Source organism: Poecilia mexicana, unplaced genomic scaffold, assembly GCF_051168715.1.
Source record: "Poecilia mexicana isolate PSO_F unplaced genomic scaffold, ASM5116871v1 scaffold_23, whole genome shotgun sequence".
Taxonomy (NCBI): Eukaryota; Metazoa; Chordata; class Actinopteri; order Cyprinodontiformes; family Poeciliidae; genus Poecilia; species Poecilia mexicana.
In genome coordinates this window covers 1911813-1931385 of record NW_028263392.1, presented here as the reverse complement: position 1 = coordinate 1931385, position 19573 = coordinate 1911813, and the positions used below count along the sequence as shown (strand labels likewise).

The window sequence follows — 19573 nt, the reverse complement described above, 5'->3', positions numbered from 1 at the left end:
TAATGCATTATGAAACAATTACAGCAAATATTAAGGTGCTCACTGAGGATAAACACAGAGGAAGTGATTAGTGCGGTGTATTAGGTGACAGTTCATATTTTTAAAAATAATAATTATTGGTTAGTTTGCTAAATAACTTAGGTCGTTGGTATTGATGAATCTCCTTTGTTCTCTTCTTCCTTCCTTCCTAACCTTTTTTTTTTTTTTTGATACAACCAATACTTACGGAGCCCCCCAGGGGACATGGGGATTTTTTTTTCTTTTGCGTTCCCTCGCAAAACTTTTGCGTTCCCTCGCAATAATCTATTGATCAGTTCATGCGGCATAATTGATACTGTAAGCCTTTTTTACGGTGGAAGCCGTACTTTCTGCTTTAATATAAGCTTATAAGGTTTTTCCATGGACTATTGAGTTATTATCGCGGTTAATCAGTCATCTGATTGTGTCTCTGTTGTGTTCGTGTCTGAATGGTTTAAAGGGCTGCTTTCTGTGCCGTTCCATCTAAGCCTTAACAGACATAAACATGCAGTAAATAAATCGATTTTCAATCAGTTTTTTACACCAAAGCGTTAATAATAATAAACACGTTTTCACTGAGGCTCTATAAGAGCAATATGAATGAAATAAGTAATTATTGATATGACAGGAGCAGCGGCTTTGACACCTGGTGGTGGGCGTGTCGACGTGGGAGTGACTGTCATGAAGTATGAATGGGAAGGTGACGCTGCTGGCTCTGTGTGTGTGAGGCAGCGGGTGAGCTGGGGGGTCAGTCCTCAGAAAGTTTGGAGCATAATAAAAATTTAAAAAATCGATAATTGTGACAGAACAAAGAAGAGGTTAGGAGTTGATTGATACACGGACAGATGAGATTCCCCGAGTTAATCCAGTGCGGCCGTCTACCACCATTAGTTTGCTGTGTTTTATAATAATAAAACGTGTTTATTATTATTAACGCTTTGGTGTAAAAAACTGATTGAAAATCGATTTATTTACTGCATGTTTATGTCTATTAAGGCTCAGATGGAACGGCACAGAAAGCAGCCCTTTAAACCATTCAGACACGAACACAATAGAGACACAATCAGATGACTGATTACCCGCGATAATAACTCAATAGTCCATGGAAAAACCTTATAAGCTTATTAAAGCAGAAAGTACGGCGGCCACCGTAAAAAAGGCTTATAGTATCAATTATGCCGCATGAACTGATCAGTAGATTATTGCGAGGGAACGCAAAACCTTTTGCGAGGGAACGCAAAAGAAAAAACATTCCCCATGTCCCCTGGGGGGCTCCGTAAAATACTTAACAGAGTGAGAGGTCTTTAGTTTTTCCCTCTCTCCGGTTGAGTTTCCTGTTTCCTCTTTGGCCCCGCCTCCATCTTTGAAACGTCAACAGCGCCAAACTTTCGGGGTCCTTCGTGAGGGGAAAATGAGCGGCAGTGTTGCGGGGCCGCAGTGGAGAAAGGTTCACTCCGTTACTGGAGTCGTTCCCCGGTCCAGGCATGGACACCGGGCGGCGGCAATCCGCGAGCTCATCATTGTATTCGGTGGCGGGAATGAAGGGATAGCGGAGGACCTCCATGTCTACAACACGGGTGAGCTAACGTTAGCTGCTAATGTTTTTAGCTTGTAGCGGAGGAAAGTGGCCCAGCTCTTGACACGAAGTTTGTTTACTTACATAAAACTGTACCATATTTTGCCACTTGTCATAGTTTTATTTTGTTTAAAGCCAGTTTGTTAAAGTGGGTTCAGTAATATTACTTTAAGTGGCTAAACTCAGTTGTCTCCCTCTGTGTTTTAGCGTCTATCGCATACATTAGTAATGGACGTTAATATTATATTTTGCATCCCTGAGAGATATTTGAATAATATTTTTTAGGGTGAAATAAGGAATCAAAGAACCTTTAATTTGAACCATTTAAGGTGAGACTTTAAATCCTAAGAAATGCATGGTGATGGCAGCATCATGCTGGACACTCCAAAGTTAGTTTTTGAACTAAGAAAGCAGATGATCCTATCCTGTTCAAAATATCTGGACTATGCTTAAACGCTGGCTTTAAAAGAGCTCCACATCTTCTCATAAAAGTTAATTCTGCCACTTTATTGCCAGAATATCACTGATGATGGCAAAAAGCATCAAGTCAAGTGGGAACTCTAAGTCAAAGCTGTGGAACCATGTTTTAAAGCAGCAGCTGGTTTGATACCTGTGTTGCTGTTTTAGTCTCCAAACAGTGGTTCCTCCCTGCTGTGAGGGGGGACATCCCACCTGGGTGCGCCGCTCATGGCTTTGTCTGCGAAGGCACCCGGATCCTGGTGTTTGGTGGCATGGTTGAGTATGGAAAGTACACCAACAGCCTCTATGAGCTCCAGGTAAGTCAGGTGTGTAGTTGAGCGCTGCTGTTGCTAGGTAACGGAACCTTCCAGAGCTGCTTGTGTTGTCCTTCTCAGGCCAGCCGGTGGCTCTGGAAGAAGCTGAAGCCCAGAGCCCCCAGGAACGGATCCCTGCCCTGCCCTCGGATTGGACACAGCTTCACCCTGGCGGGGGGAAAGTGTTACCTATTCGGGGGCCTGGCCAATGACAGCGAGGACCCCAACGGGAATGTACCAAGGTAACAAAACATCTTTCTCGGCTGCTTGGTTGTCTCTTATCTTGAACTTGAGTTTTCAGGCATCAGATTTAAGATGCTAACCATATGTTTTGGCATCCCTGCTGCTAATCTTATGAAGTTGAAGCAAATAGAGAGAAGAACCTTTGCTCTGTCTAGTCCTGGTCCAGGTGTTCAGTGTTGACCTGGCTGTATTTTTTGATTAGTGGTCAGATTAAATTGCCTGGTCAGTAATTAACCAAAAAATACTATAAAGAGACAGATTAAGCAAAAATTTCAATCCAGAATCCCTTTTCCTGCTAAATTATTGAACAGACGTTGCTTGCGGATGTCGCTTGTGCGTCAGATTTACCGGTGTGCCAGAAACAAACGTATACAAGGTTCCAGCTGTAAACTTTGTGCATAAAAAACTAAAAAAGTAATTTAATTGCATAAAGAATGCGTTAAAGTCCTGGCCTTTATTTATTTATTTCAATGTATCCCCCTAAAAGTTCCAATGACATTTTTTAAAGATTTGGATAAAGCAATATCTCTATTCTTATGGCGAAAGAAGGTCCCAAGAGTTAAGCTTCTTACTTTACAAGCTCCCTATGCTAAAGGAGGATTAAATCTTCCAAATTTTAGAGTGTATTACCTGGCTTCCCAGTTCCGTACTCTATGGATGTGGACTCACTCAAATGATAACAATGTGAGGTGGGTCTCAATAGAACAACAAGAATTGAAATTCGGATCATTGGCAATCATCCCTTTCTTGAGTTCAAAAAAGCAACTCTCTACAATTACATCAAATCCTTTAATCTTAGCTACATACAATGCATGGTTTCAGCTACATGCTTTCTTGCACCTAAACATACAATTATTGGTTAACACACCACTTAAAGATAACCCCAGCATTCCCCAGCCTATAGCAGATGGAATATTACAAACCTGGGTCAGAAAAGGTATTAGATTAGTCGGTGATCTTTATACCAATAATGTTTTTGCCAGTTTCGATCAATTATCTGAATTTTATGACTTGCATAGACACAGTTTTTTCAAATATTTGCAGATCAGACACTGGATTAAGAGTCAATCATTAGAAATATTTCCAGATAAACCAGAGGAAACTTTACTTGAAGCATGTTTACTGGATCCAAAACGTATCACTACAAAAGGACTTATCTCTTGTGTTTACAGAATGGTTCTTAACTCATCACCAACTTATAACAAATACTCGACAAAATCGAAATGGGAATCTGATTTAAACTGCAACTATGATGACAAAAACTGGAGCGGATTACTAAACTCATCTCAAACAATATTAATATCAACAAAACACAGGCAAATTCAATTTAACATTTTTCATCGCACATATTATACTCCATACAGGTTGAATAAGATGAATGCCAATATCACTAACAGATGTCATAGGTGTAAGACGTCTGTAGGCGATCTCCTTCATATGCTTTGGAATTGTGTACACTTGCAAATCTACTGGAATAATGTAATTCTGATAACATCAACAGTTTGTGGGCTTCCTTTAGATCCTGACCCCAGGATTTGGATACTTGGAGATGTTATGTCCTTGAAATTGAATTTTTGTAAGAAATACTTTGTTTTATTAGCATCATCCGCAGCAAAAAAGTGTATACTTAAAAATTGGAAATCTATGGAGCCTCCAAACAAGAAACATTGGATCAACGAACTGTTATCATACTGCACTCCTGAAAAAATTCTCCACTCGATACGTGGGACATTGGCGAAGTTTGACCAGATATGGACTCCCTTCCTGGACATCCTAACCAGAATGGACCTGAGAGACTGATCTGTATTGATCTTTACTGTCTTGTTTTAATTCTTCTAATATTTTTGTTGTGTTCTTTTCTCTTAACTCTGGCCTTTCAAAAGGTGAGTAGTGTTAAATGTAATATTGCTATATGTGTTACTACATGGAGAGAGTGGGTGGGGAGGGGGTGGGTGGGTTTTATTTTTGGGGGAAAAAAAAAAAAAAAGAAAAGGAAAAATATTGTACACTGGATGTAGATTTTGTATGGATGTGCATTCTGAATAAATATAAATATACAAAAAAGTCCTGGCCTTAATTTTAGATCATTGTCCGACTGAAAAATCTAGTGATGACCCAATCAAAACCAGAGACCAGCAGGTTTTGATTTAAACATGGCCTGTGTGTCTGTGAGGAGGATCTGTGATCATCGGGAAGAACACGGATCCTCCGCCGTAAACATTTATCCATCTTTAGAGTGTCTGCTGTTGAGCTCCATCTCCGTCTTACCTGACAGAGCTCCAGTTAGTTTAGCAGACTCTGTTTTTCTACTAGTGGTGGTGGGACAGAAAAGGTTGCCGTGGCGATAGCTTTAACGTCACTTTCTTAGTGTTGGTGGTTTCTGGTGTGATGGATTGAGCTGTGGTTGTTTTCAGGTACCTGGGGGACTTCTATGAGCTGGAGCTGCAACCTCTGACGGGAGCGAAAGGCTGGAACGTTCCCGACACCAAGGGCGGCGGTCCGTCGGCGCGAGAGTCCCACACCTGTGTGGCGTACGCCGGCCTCGGCTCGCCCAAGCTCTACGTGTTTGGGGGCATGCAGGGTTGCAGACTGAACGACCTCTGGCAGCTTGACCTCAGTAGGACTTCCAGTTGTTCATGAGACCGTTAGCGGCTCATGTCCACGAAACTGATGTATTCTTCTTCTCTGCCTCAGGCTCCATGGTTTGGTCCACGCCTGAAACCAGCGGCTGCACCCCTCTTCCCAGAAGCCTTCACTCTGCTAACGTCGTTGGAAACAGGTGCTGCAGGCTGAGCCGTGAAACACAGTAAAAACCGAGTGGTTCCACCTGTAAACACTCCCTTTTATTGATCTGTGTGCAGGATGTTTGTTTTTGGAGGCTGGACTCTTGCGCCGGAGTCGGACAAACGGGTCACCACGGCAACAGAGTGGATTTGTTCCAACTCGTTGGATTCTCTGAACCTGGGTGAGTCATCCGTTCTCTAGATCTGTCTTTCTCAAACTGTGGACCACTAGGGTCCCCCTAATGGTCCGAATGGTACTGCACAGAACGAACCATTATTAGCTGTGACGAGAGTTCAAAGTGCGGCACATACAGTTAGCTTACCAAATGATTGTGTTTAAAAATAATAATGGGTAAGTGGCATAAGACTGGGTGACTCTAAATAAAAGCTGAAGAATTCAGGAGGATTTCATGCCAGCAAGAATATTTTTTAGTTTTTGGGGTGGGTTGCAGAACTTTTTATTGTTTATAGATCAACATTATGATACATAGCATGCCACCAGCACGCAGGTCTAGGTCTGCCTGACCTGAGGCTGCTCTGAACGCAATATGACGGTGAGGAGGCTGTGAGCAGCGCTGCGCCCAGCGCTGACTAACTGCATTTGTAGCACCTAAAATAAAATATTTATTGATGTCAGACTGAAAGAAAACATTGTGTAATGTCTATTTTTCTTTTATTATTTTCCTCTGAATTACAAAAAATGCACATGGTTTCCATGTGGTTGACATCATTAGAATCCACATTTTCACAATCTGTAAATAACTCGAATAGACTTGTTCATGTTTTTTTTTTGTTACAGCAAGTCACAAAACAACAAAACAGAACATTTACAAAACTAATATTTTCATTTCAGGTTGTACACATTAAGATGATCTTGTTGCGATTAGTCAGGTGGTGCATGAGTGTTTGTTAAATGAGTTAAATTGTCCTCAGCCTGAAAAAGTTTGAGAAACACTGATCTAGAGGTAAAGCATCCCAGCTGGAGGTTGGCACGGTAACCATTGCCGGTGTTTTTCCGTTCTAAGACTCGATGTACTGGGAGTGTGTCGGCCCGGAGCAGCAGGACGACGTTCAGGCCCAGCTGCAGAACCAGAACCAGGGCCCGCAGGCGGACGACCCATCCGTATACTGGCCCCGAGCCAGAGCCGGCCACTGCTCGGCCGCCGTCGGCTCCAGGCTGTACATCTGGAGTGGCCGCGACGGCTACCGCAAGAGCTGGAACTACCAGGTGTGCTGCAAGGACCTCTGGTATCTGGAGACAGGTGAGGACGGAGAGGAGACGCAGCTCAGCCTTTGGTAAGGAAGAATGACATCCCTGTCGTCTGCTGCCAGATCGTCCGACTGCACCAGAGGGAGTGATGCTCATCAAGTCCACGGTCAGCGTGCTTCATGTGGCGTGGCGCCCCCTGGCTGCAGCAGACTTCTACATCCTGCAGATCCAGCCAGTGGTCCGCTGTCCAACCACCAAACCAGTTCAGCCGACTGGGACAGAAGGACAAACTGGGACACGTCAATGTCCTGCAGGTGAGACGATGCAAAGACTCAACAGGTCATCAGTGGCCAGAGAGAATATTCAAATCAAAATGAAGTTTTAATCCTGGTGTTACTGTCAATAGACAGTGTGCGATGCCGCATGTTTTGGCATCAATCTATTACCAAGTAGATACATTTTAAATACAAATATATTTAAGGTTGATACATCATGCTACTTTTATCTTTTGGTGTTTTTATTATTTTGCCTTTGTTCAAACCTAGGACAGAATGTAAATAAAGTTTACAGGTGTCTACAAAATTAAACCAAGACAATAGAAAAACAACAGTTTTGTGTTTGTTTTCTAAATAAATGCAAAAACTTATAATTTGAGAGCAAAATGTGTTTTAAGGTAGAGTTGGGAAACTATAACACAAAAATAAAATATAATTTCAAGAAGGAATCTGAAACTAAAGTATTGATTTTTTCAAGCTAGTGTGGATCCGATATTGATACCGACTTGGTATTGATATTACTGATATTTGGATCGATCTGCCCTCCTCCGATACCTCGCCCAGTTGTTCTATACTTCCTCTAGTTTCTTTGTTCCACAGAAAGTACTCCCAACCCAGAGTTTTTGTTTTTTTGTCTTCCCATGTGTTATTCTGGATGTTTGTTCCCGTTAAAGCGACTGGTTTCTCTCCACTGTCGCCCGGTGCTTGCTTAGCTGCTCCAGTGTTTTCTGGCTGTGTTTTCCAAGCAGGAACCTTAAAATGGACTGAACTGAACCCGTTTGTCATTGGTGCCTTGTGATGTCGTTTTATTATCAGAGCTGATTACTTTTCTGTATAATCTATTATTTTTGTAGGTCCTCAGTCCCTTCAGAATCCAAACGAGGACCCGTCCGGTCCAGAACAGAACGCATCGGCCCAGGTAGGTGTGACTCATCAGCATAAAGCCATACTGAACTCTAACACCATCATCCTGATCTTCACTCACACTTGAGGTGTGAATATGTTGGGATTGAATGTTTCCTAATAATTCCAGGACTCATCAGCTTCATCAGGTGAAACCAAAGCGGAGGAGCAGAGTGCTGGGAGAGAGTCTGAGTCCAAACACTGTGGTTGGTTTCTCTTCACTGTCCAACAGGAATCGAGTCAATTAGGATCACCTGCCTTCCCTCTGCTTCAGCTTTTCGTCTTTTTATGTTTTAGGAGGAGCGGCGATGGAGGACAGCAGCTCAGCTCAGTCAGGTAGGAAGGAGGCTCACAGAGAAACCAGATCCTACAAATATCCAAACTAAACATCTTCTCTTTCTGCTTCCAGACAAACAAACTGCTCCAGGTGACCAGACGAGGGATCTGTACGCCATCACAGATCAGGTCAGGTCACATGCTAAATACTGTGAGCCAATTTCAGTTTTCTGGCCAATCAATGATCTTTAAAAAGATTTCCGATTTCGGTTGATTTTTATTTATTTATTTTTTTTCCCTCCTGAAAAGTTCCTCAATAAAGTGACAAAGTTGCTAAATTGTCAAAATTTTCCAAAATTAAGTAAATCAGGGCCAATTTATCTGTCCAGCCCTAGATTTTATGATCACAAAATGTATCATAGTCTCAAACAAAATGAGTGGAACAGTCAAAGCAAAATAAAAGTGTGCTCACTAACAGAGCTCCCTGTGGGCTTCTAGAGGTTCCTGATCTTTATTCATCACTGATAAACAAGGCTTCAAAACAGAAAACAGAACATGTACAGGAAAGAGAAGTGACCCAAGGACCGAACCCTGCGGTACTCCTCTAGTGAGCCAGAATCCCGTTAACAACCCAAACAAGCAATCTGACCTAGTTTTCACTTTGGTTTTGGCAAAAGCCTAAACGGTGTGAAGACTTTTATCGAGGCGCTGCGGCTTGTTCATCTGGATGTGTTGTGCTGCCTTCAGGGTAAGGAGAACCAAGATGGCTGCTTATGGTTCGATGTTGGCGTGTTTAAGACGCTCTACTGCGAGGTCAGCCACTACTTCCTGCCAGCTGAAGACCAACAGGTGGGACTCCTGAACAGTAGCGAGCTAACAGAGTGTTAGCGTGGCGTTGACCGACCTGTGTTTCTGTCAGGCCGTCCCCCAGAGGAAGCTGCCCAGCCCTCAGGACTACCAGGGCCGGGAGAAGCAGCCGCTGACCCCGGGTCAGATGTACCGCTTCAGGGTGGCTGGAATCAACTGCTTCTCTCAGGGAGACTTCAGCCCAGCCAGCGAGTTCAAGACCTGCCAGCCCGGCTTCCCCGGAGCACCCGCCGCCGTCAAGATCTCCAAGGTAACGCAACAGCATCTCCTCTCAGTAGCTACGTTTCCATTGACCATATATTTGCACAATTTGACATTTCAAAAATAAATTTGCTCAATGGAAACATGGCAATTTTGAAAAAGGTCTCATTTTTGACAGAAGTTTAAGTGCTTCTGTGAGATGCTTTTTTTTTGGGGTGGGGGGTGTTGTATTAAAATTGGTTTGTTTAGCAAAACTGCAATGGGAACACTTAAATCTTTTGCATCACACGCGTCACATGGTCAACAACCGGATGTTGCTAGTGCTCCAAACCATGAAGAAAACGACAGGAAGTAGTTTTTTTAATGACTTATCATGTGAAGAAACTTATAAGTGTGTGATTTTAATTGTGTTTCTTATTTATTTAATGACATTAGCAGAATATTGACAAAGTTTTGTGCACATTTGAAATGGAAATGCAGCTAGTGGGAGGTAAGAGTTAGCTAGAGGGTTCTGATAGTCATGAAGGTTCTGGTCCGGTGTGGTGTGTTCAGGCCAGCGATGCGGTCCAGATCACCTGGGAGGCCCCGACGTCTCCGTCAGGTCGGATTCTGGAGTACTCTATGTACCTGGCGGTGAGAAAGAGCCGGTCTGGCTCAGAACGGCCAGGGCAGATGGCCTTCATCCGGATCTACCGCGGCACCAAGACCAGCTGCTCGGTCAGCTCCTCCCACCTGGAGAATGCCCACATCGACAGCTCGGCGTCCTGTCGGCCCGCTGTCGTCTTCCGCATTGCGGCCAAGAACGAGCAGGGCTACGGACCGGCCACACAGATCCGCTGGATCCAAGGTGGAACTGCTTCCTGCTGCACATCTCTGACTTCCTGTTCCATCTCCACCTGAACACCTCTGATCTCTGGGTTTTAACAGATCCTATCAAACTGCGGGGCTCTGCTGCCAAACCAGACGGCAGTGCTGAGGCTGACCCAGACGCAGCTGACAGGTAAACACTCTGGAAGAGACTGTAGTTAGATTATCAGGATCAGAAAATGAAATCTAGTTTGGAACAAATGTGTTTTCAGATTGTTCCTTATCCAAGTTTACCTATCTACCTTTTTTCCTTCATTCCTTTAAACTCATGGAATCATGTTGTTTGCTCTTCTTGCAGCTCCAGCTGAGGCGTTTCTGGAGCAGCTACAGGAAAAGAAATCCCCTCAGGAAGTCAAACTGAACATTTCTAAAACATTTTTCCTAATTTATTTTTCTCTGATGAAACTGTAAATAGATTCACAGGCCGATTTAACCTCCAACTGTTTCGTTTAGCAACAGTTTTATGAAATAATCTCTAATATGAAGACGTTGTCAGATGAGATGCATTCAGTAATTGTTTTTATAGACCTGGATGATGATTTAATCATCATTAATAATAAATAATTATATATAGATATGACTGAAACACCAGGAGGAAACACTAAGCTAATGAAATCTGCGCTCAGCAGAGGTTGGGTTCTGATTCACTTTGGTGTTTTTTCTCCTTTTAAGCTGGATGGTACTTCACACGTCTACATGATTCTGTTTTTAGTTTTGGATATCTAATGAAAGAAAACGTTGCTTTCCATTTTGTTACAAAATCAACAAAACTGTATCTCCAGCAAATCTTAAAAGTTCTTGTATTTTAAGGCAGAGCCAGTCCAAGATAGTAGGAGGCCTCAGGAGAACTTCAGTTTGGACCCCCACTCTAGTTCACATTATTTATTGAATTAGGTTATTTTTCTGCCTTATTCATTTGATGTGGCAGTTATGTTCACTCTAAGACTTGGTTATGTTGGGAAACATAAGCTCATTTCTGTAATTTGCTTGATTAAGGTAGTAGCAGGACTATCAAACAATACTACTACTGTATTTTTACTTTTATTTTGAGTTCCCTTAAGAGCTATATTTTTATTTTGTAAGTCAAATTCACAATAAAAATGATTAATAATTTGAAGCTTAAGTGGGAAATTGTACTGTCTTGGAGACCCCTGCTGGCCTGGAGGACTCCTAACAGCAGTGCACACAGTTAGGCTGGCTCTGCCTCCATCTATCACCCTAGGCAAGGGGTAGGCAACTCCAGGCCTCCAGGGCCGGTTTTCTGCAACTTTTAGATGTGTCTCTACTTCAACACACCTGAGTCAAATAATGAGGTCGTTAGCAGGACGCTGGAGAACTTGACTGCACTCATGAGGTGATTCAGCTGTTGGATTCAAGTACAGGTGCTGGTCATAAAATTAGAATATTGTGATAAAGTTCATTATTTTCCATAATGTCATGATAAAAATTAAATTGTCATATATTTTAGATTCATTGCACACCAACTGAAATATTTCAGGTCTTTTATTGTTTTAATTTTGATGATTTTGGCAAACAGCTCATGAAAACCCAAAATCCCTGTCTCAAAAAATTAGAATATTATGAAAAGGTTCTCTGAACGAGCAAGAAAAATAATCATCTGAATCAACAAAGTAACTCTAAACACCTGAAAAAGATTCCTGAGGCCTTTAAAAACTCCCAGCCTGGTTCATTACTCAAAACCGCAATCATGGGTCAGATTGCTGACCTGACTGCTGTCCAGAAGGCCATCACTGACATCCTCAAGCAAGAGGGTGAGAAACAGAAAGAAATTTCTGAACGAATCGGCTGTTTGCAGAGTGTTATATCAAGGCACCTCAGTGGGAAGTCAGTAGGAAGGAAAAAGTGTGGCAGAAAACGCTACACAACGAGAAGAGGTGACCGGACCCTGAGGAAGATTGTGGAGAAGGGCCGATTCCAGACCTTGGGGGAAGCAGTGGACTGAGTCTGGAGTAGAAACATCCAGAGCCACTGTGCACAGGCGTGTGCAGGAAATGGGCTACAGGTGCCGCATTCCCCAGGTCAAAGGTCAAGCCACTTTTGAACCAGAAACAGCGGCAGAAGCGCCTGACCTGGGCTACAGAGAAGCAGTACTTTGGACCACTGTTGTTCAGTGGTCCAAAGTACTTTTTTCGGATGAAAGCAAACTTTGCATGTCATTCGGAAATCAAAGTGCCAGACTCTGGAGGAAGACTGGGGAGAAGGAAATGCCAAAATGCCAGAAGTCCAGTGTCAAGTACCCACAGTCAGTGATGGTCTGGGTGCCATGTCAGCTGCTGGTGTTGGTCCACTGGGTTTTATCAAGGGCAGGGTCAATGCAGCAGCTATCAGAAGATTTTGGAGCACTTCATGCTTCCATCTGCTGAAAAGTTTTATGGAGATGAAAATTTAATTTGGTCTGGAATCGGCCCTTCTCCACAATCTTCCTCAGGGTCCGGTCACCTCTTCTCGTTGTGCAGCGTTTTCTGCCACACTTTTTCCTTCCTACTGACTTCCCACTGAGGTGCCTTGATATAACACTCTGCAAACAGCCGATTCGTTCAGAAATTTCTTTCTGTTTCTCACCCTCTTGCTTGAGGATGTCAGTGATGGCCTTCTGGACAGCAGTCAGGTCAGCAGTCTGACCCATGATTGCGGTTTTGAGTAATGAACCAGGCTGGGAGTTTTTAAAGGCCTCAGGAATCTTTTTCAGGTGTTTAGAGTTACTTTGTTGATTCAGATGATTATTTTTCTTGCTCGTTCAGAGAACCTTTTCATAATATTCTAATTTTTTGAGACAGGGATTTTGGGTTTTCATGAGCTGTTTGCCAAAATCATCAAAATTAAAACAATAAAAGACCTGAAATATTTCAGTTGGTGTGCAATGAATCTAAAATATATGACAATTTAATTTTTATCATGACATTATGGAAAATAATGAACCTTATCACAATATTCTAATTTTATGACCAGCACCTGTATATTGGACCAGGGAGACATCTAAGAGTTGCAGGACACCGGCCCTCAAGGACCAGGATTGCCCACTCCTGTCCTAGGCTGTGCCAGTGTTATGTGCATAAAGGGTGTGTGTGCCGGGTGTATTGGATAAAGGGGAAGCTCTTGTCGTTGGTGACTGTTTACTTTAAAGAGAATCTCAGACAAACAGGAACTGATGCGAATGGCACGGGATCTCAGCTTCCTGTCAGGGCGCCTGAAATACAAACTCTTCTACAGTCTGAGGTCAACAACTGTTTTACTCACCTTCAGGGGAAAAACAAAGTTCTGATTATAATGCAATCTATATATGAATTGTATAGTAGTTTAATACAAAATAGTTGTATTTTTTTCCCCAGGAACTTTTATTACAAAATATCCAAAATTATGACTTTGTCTTCTTATTTCGGAGTCCTCCATTTGGTTACCAATCTCTAGCTTGTTTGGAGTTCCTTTCTTCCATTTGTTTTTTATCTGCAAATGTTTTTTATGCTTTAAAAGAAAATATTCCTGGGAATGTCGATTCTTCAATTTGACTCCAGCGGCCAAACTGGAATCAGCGTTTTAGCATCTGTGTTCCCCAGAACTACATGTACTTTAGTCACTTCTGGACAAGCTACAGAGAAAATTAAATGTATTCTTATTCAAGATAAATAAAGTTGATAATATCCCACAACATGAAGGTACATTCATTTGTTTCCTGATTATTAGAGACTGTTTTGGGACGATGCTGTCGTGTTATTCTGTCCTTGTGGCGACAAGCAAATGTATTCACACCCTTATTTGTCTTACACTCTCTCAAACTGTTTGAGGAAGCAGCCATGTTTTACACTGTAGACCAGAAGCAAAGATGGAAGAGTTCCATATGTTCACATAGGAAAAGCGGCTTTGCTGTTTTTTGCTGGACTGAGGCTTAAATAAACCAAGCAACTGCTTAGGTCATCCTGGCCAGGAGAGGGCCTCCAAGAGCCCTTATAGTCTCACATAAGACTTTTGGCAAATGCATATTTTTGTGTAAGTGATGCACAATTTGTATTTTATCACCTGTAGCATTCTTTTTGTATACGTCAAATTTCTCCCAGTTTTCATACAAGAGGAGACTTGAAGTCACAGTTCCGATTTGCAAAGTTTGAGTTTGCCAAGCAGCCACAAGTTCAGGTTTTATTATTCAGTTTAATTCAATTTAATGTGTCCTTAATAATTCCAAGGTAAATTTTGACAATGGGATTTCTTATTTTCTCAGTTTCTCCTGAAGATATCATAGATGGTTAGTTGTGTCCAGGAAGAATCTCCTGTCGAGTTAAGGGCCTGTACACAGGAACAGAAAAAGAAACGGACAAGAGTTTCCCATGATTCCGTAGTTTGTAGTTTAGAGCACCTTGTCAGCTAGGCTACCTAGCGAGCTACAAAATAGTGGTGGCTCTGTAAAAGAGGTAAGTTATCTTGTTCTGTTGACAGTTTAAACAGATCAAAGAATAAGTAGCATTTACAATATAGTTTTTGCAATTGTTTGGATTTGAGAGTTAGAAGAATATTACTGTCATTTTTGTAAATCACGTTAGCATAGTTAGCTTATCTTCAAAGCTAGCCTACTCTTCAGGCAACACTTCGATTCGCTGCCTCAACATGTTTTAGTCATGAACGGTGTGTTTGATATAACATTCAGAATTAATTTATTTTTCAGTCTTGTTAAAAGAAATGAGAAAAGATGCTGAGTGTCCGATAATGCGCACAGCGTAGACGCTAGTTAGCATGTCATGCTTCGGGGCGCGACATTCAAACATACGTTAACCTCCAGTGTTGTCATTACCCTCAATGTGTTTTTTTTCCCCGTTACAATTATTAGGAAAGGAAAACTCGCCGAGAAAGACACTTATTGTGAGCCTTGTTGCTTTCTAATTCTGATATTCCGCATTAATCCAGTGGCTGTGACCAGGTTCAGAAGAGAGTTGGTATAATTGTAATCACAGACTCTTGTATCCATAATAGCAGCAGCTGCCGGGGAAACGAGCTAACTAATCACTTGAGACTGATTCAGAGCTGAGAGCTGATTGGAACAAGAGGCTTTAGGGACTCGAAGCCACCATGGTTACTGACAACAAGACGTGAAGCTGAAGCCAGTTTATTCACCACTGAACTGCGTAGAGATTCACTCCTCCCTCTCACACAGACGCGGTGAGTTCTGCTGCTCCATTCCCAGGTAGTTTACTGTCGGGTTTTGCACCTGCCGCAGGTGAGATGGCCTCGCTTGGGCAGCCGGCCTCTATGGTCGCCAACCTCGTACCGGGGATGGGGAAGTCTGCAGCCGTGCTGGGTCTGTCCGCCGGGCTGGGGGGAGCGGAGCTGGAGCTGCAGAAGATGCTCATCGACGAGAGGATCAAGAGCGAAAACCACCGGACCAACTACCAGACCCTGAAGGCTGAGCACACCAGGTACAGAGGAGGGAACTGCTACTGCTTTGTAAAAAAAAATCTCTTCTCAGAACTTCTCCACTTGCAGTTTTAGCTTCAAATTTTGTAAAGATAATCTCATATTAAGCATATTTTGCTATCCAATTATTAATTGGTTAATTAAAAAATATTACCAGTCTAATGTTGCTGAGCTTTGTTTTAACTACAAACGATCAAGCATTCACTAAAGGAATACGTTGTTGCATTTTATGTAATATAATATTTCTATTAAAAAAGAAATTTAATTATTCATTTGTTTTTCTTTTCTGAATTTCTAATATTGCATCAAACAGGCTTCAGTAGGTAAATGAAGATCTGCAGAATGACCGTTTGGAATTATTGACAGAATAATTGATTACTAAAGTAATCGACAGTTGCAGCTGCAGATCAACGATCTGAGCGGAAACGTTCAGAGTTTTTGTGCATCAGTCAGGCAGAAACTTTACAGTCGACTCTCATCCTCTGCCCCCATTCCCTCTATTCCTTTCTTGTAAAAAAAAAAAAAACTAAATAAAATCATTTTTAAGAAATAGGATCAAGCAGACGTGTTTGGATCTAATAATTACAACTGAAGCTGCGTCTCCTCAGTCAGAACCAACTGGGGGGGGGGGGATGTTCTGATCTCCAGCAGATCGGCTGTCACATTTCTGCGTCTGTTTCCGTGTCCAGCCTGCAGACGCAGTTCACCCACGCTCAGGGGGAAGTGAGGCGCCTGCTGAGCGAAAAACAGAGCGAGCAGGAGAGGCTGCAGCTGCTGCTGGCTGAGCTGCGGGGAGAGCTGCTGGACAAGACCAGGGAGCTGGAGGAGCTGCGCCTGCAGGTACAAGAAGAAGAAGATTATGATGCGTTTTTTTTCTCTACATACAGAGGTGATTTAGAAACAAACTGATATCGTTTTGTTGTTTTCCTGTGAGCAGGTGATGACCCCTCAGCGGCTGGAGCTCCTCAGAGCTCAGGTGCAGCAGGAGATGGAGGCTCCGGTGAGGGAGAGGTTCAACAAGCTGGAGGAGGTGAAGCAGACGGCAGCCAATCATCTGCAGCCTTTTCTCCTGCTGTTGGTCTGACGGCGCCTCTCCCTCTGCTCTGTGTGATCGCTCCACAGGAGGCGGAGAAGTACCGGTCTGAGTACAACAAGCTGCGCTACGACTTCACCGTCGTCAAGTCCCAGCTGGAGCACCAGAGGGAGGAGCACAGCCGCATCCTGGAGGAGAGGAGGGTCCTCCACGAGGCCGAGGTGGGAGTTCACCCCCCAGCTGCAGCTTCTCTGTTATAGTTCACTTTGATTTCATTCTGACTCTTTGTCTGATTCAGTTACTTTGAATTAGTTTTTAGAGTGTTTGCTAGTTTTTATTAGCTAAATATTGTTTAGTCTCAATTGAGTTTTTATTACTTATAGCAGTAGTTGGAGTTTTGTCATACTTTGGTCAATTTTTAGGTGCAGTTATTGTGGTTATGTTTTCATTGATTGGGTAATAAATGCTCAACATAAAATACCATTTTCAAAAAAATCTATTCCATTATTGTTGAACAACCAGCGGACTGGAGTTTTCTCCAACCTAACCTGGTGGAGAGCTGATTTACCAGCAGATGATGTAAGCTGATTATGTGGAGGAAAAAAGTCAATTCCACATCAGTTAGAAATTCTAGTTAGTTATAGTTTTCCCCATTAATTACAGTTTTTATTTATTTCAGTTAGCAAAAACGTTTTCTCAGTTTCAGTTTTTGTTCTTTTGTTAGTTAACTATAACAACCTCGGCTCGGTCGGAGTGGATGGTGGTACCGATGACCTGCTGACCGTCTGGTTTCCTGCTTCAGGTTGCCCGGCTGGAGAAGGAGCGGGAGGAGCTGGTGGCGCAGTATCAGGATTCAGAGGCCCTGTGTGACGGGAAGCGGGTGGAGGCTCTGCTCAGGGAGAAGGCCCAGCTCCACCAGAGGCTCAAAGGCCTGGAGGCGGAGGTGGCCGAGCTCAGAGCCCAGAGGGACACGTCGGGTCAGCAGGCTGAGAGCGTGCAGCGCATCCAGATCAGACAGCTGACGGAGCTGCAGTCTGCGATCAAGTCACAAGAGGTGGAGCTGCTTTCATCGCCCTGCCGTGTTCGGTAGGATCTGATGTAACTTCACGAACGATGTGTCTGACAGGCGGAGCGTCAGTCGCTGCGGCAACAGCTGGACAGGATGGAGAGCGAGCTCCAGCAGAACCACGAGCAGAACGGCCAGCTGACTGGGAGGCTGCACCGCGCTGAGAGGGAGGCCAGCGCTCTGACCGCTCAGGTAGCTGCTCAGCATCCGGTCCGAGTCTTGATGCCTCAGGGAGTCGCTGCTGCGTTAACGCTTCACCTCTGACTGCTGGCAGATCGACAGCCTGAAGCATTCACACAAGCTGGAGCTGGCCAGCGTCAGGCTGGAGTGTGTTCGCTCCAAAGGAGACATGGAGAGGGAGAGGGACACACTGCAGGGACAGATGGACGGTACGGAGACACACACACACACACACACACACACACACACACACACACACACACACACACACACACACACACACACACACACACACACACACACACACACACAGTAATGTTTTTGTCACTAGTGGGGACTTTCTTTTATTGACTTCCATTCATTTTCTACACCCTCTTCCTAACCATCACATACCTAACCCCTAACCCTAAAACAGCATTTCCCCTCATGGGGTTCAAGAAATTGTCCCCACAAGATCAATGGTCCCCACAACCCCACATTTTAGACAGAAATAGGTTCCCACAAGGACATTAAAACCTGATTCACACACACACACACACACAGGGCCTTGATTGATTGATAAACTGGCGCGGTTGACTTGATGATGCGTTATGTATATATTACCCATCAAACATTTCACTTTTCATTTTAAGTTATAAAAAAATAAATTATGACCAATCGAACTTTAAAACTAATTTACAATTAAATTATGGTACTTTTATTGCATACGTTTTATTTTTTGTGTTTAAAAATGTCATTGACTTTGGAGTTTTAAGGATAAAATTGGAAATTCTTTCCTGAAAGGCCAGATCTCCTGTCATATTAAAAAGCTCACAAGTGGCTGTTATGTTTAAAATGATTGTTTTATCTCCAATAAGGTTTTGTTGGTTCATAACGTTTTTATTAGTAGACTGGAGACTCACCAGATCCAGGCAAACTGTTTCAGGTAAGCGTCCTGTCAAAGTAAGAGTTCCTGGATGGTAAGTGTCTGAACAGAAATGTTCAGGTTTTACAGCAGACTTAGTCTGGACTTTGACTGGACCGTTTAATACCTCAACATGCTCCGATTCACAGCAGGTGTGGGAAGTGTTGAGGGTTGATGTCTGCATGTTCTAGATGTTTCCTCCATTCAACAAACCTGAATCAAATGAGTTGGTCATTAATGTTTAGTTGTTCTGCCTGGAGGAGAATCTCTGTCAGCTCAGCTCTGACTGCCTTCTGCTTCATGTGTTCTGTTAGTCTGTCGGTTTTCTGCTTCCTTCTACCATAAGAAAAATACTTTCCCAAGAAACATTAAATCAATGTTTTTCTTTCCTAAAGTCTTGCCTGGCTAAAGTCAGTTCATTCATTAAAGCTACTGTACACATCACAAATAAGCTGTGTTCATCTTTTCCAAGACGGGAAGCATAATGTGTGTATCTGGTTTGTGTGTGTGTGTATGTCAGGTCTGCAGGCAGACGTTGAGGTGCTGAAGGCGGCGCTGGAGCGAAACAAGGAGGTTTTGTTGGAAAAAGAGAGAGAGATGGTGAGGAAGGTGCAGTCGGCCCGAGAGGAGGAGTTCCACAAGATGGCCACCTTACATGAGGAGAGGTGAGAATCAGTTCATGAACCTGTTCCAGAGTGAGTGAGTATGAACGAGTGAGTCCTGTTAAATCGTTCTCCATGTGTTTGTTCTAGGCTGGAGTTGGAGAACCGCCTGGCAGTGTTGGAACAGCAGAGGGCGCTGCAGGACTCGTCAGATCAGGCACTGAAGGAGGAGTGGGAGGAACGACTGTGCAGCGCTCAGCAGGGAGAGGAGTCGCTCCGCAGAGAGCTGCAGAACCTCAGGTCAGCCGGGCCGGGCCGGTACTGTACACCACAACCGGGGCCCTTTCTAGCTTTGTGGAGAAAGCTAGAAAGATT

The 19573-nt window shown here is 43.3% G+C and overlaps 2 protein-coding genes across 5 annotated transcripts in view; both read left to right on the top strand.

The window, feature by feature from the left end:
• Window positions 1–1280: 1280 nt before the first annotated feature.
• Window positions 1281–11109, top strand: hcfc2 (host cell factor C2). The gene is made up of 17 exons (XM_014975220.2): window positions 1281–1595; window positions 2222–2370; window positions 2449–2609; window positions 5025–5227; window positions 5305–5389; window positions 5472–5575; window positions 6419–6655; window positions 6726–6917; window positions 7733–7797; window positions 7912–7987; window positions 8079–8117; window positions 8191–8246; window positions 8805–8906; window positions 8977–9174; window positions 9678–9972; window positions 10053–10125; window positions 10291–11109. The coding sequence occupies exons 1-17, from the start codon at window positions 1430–1432 to the stop codon at window positions 10298–10300; spliced, it is 2211 nt and encodes a 736-aa protein (XP_014830706.2). The 5' UTR covers window positions 1281–1429; the 3' UTR covers window positions 10301–11109.
• Window positions 11110–14172: 3063 nt separating this feature from the next.
• cep83 (centrosomal protein 83) overlaps window positions 14173–19573 on the top strand; it is an 8581-nt gene continuing 3180 nt past the window's right edge. Inside the window, exons 1-10 of one of the 4 annotated variants that reach the window (XM_014975218.2) lie at window positions 14173–14416; window positions 15217–15415; window positions 16103–16253; window positions 16351–16443; window positions 16536–16667; window positions 17249–17500; window positions 17573–17704; window positions 17787–17901; window positions 19117–19261; window positions 19349–19498. In XM_014975218.2, the coding sequence (XP_014830704.2) occupies window positions 15222–15415; window positions 16103–16253; window positions 16351–16443; window positions 16536–16667; window positions 17249–17500; window positions 17573–17704; window positions 17787–17901; window positions 19117–19261; window positions 19349–19498 (1364 nt within the window). In that variant the 5' untranslated portion in view covers window positions 14173–14416; window positions 15217–15221. Of the gene's footprint in view, window positions 14417–14769; window positions 15125–15216; window positions 15416–16102; window positions 16254–16350; window positions 16444–16535; window positions 16668–17248; window positions 17501–17572; window positions 17705–17786; window positions 17902–19116; window positions 19262–19348; window positions 19499–19573 lie in introns of those variants that run through there. The other 3 variants (XM_088003030.1, XM_088003032.1, XM_088003031.1) reach the window with 3 other exon arrangements.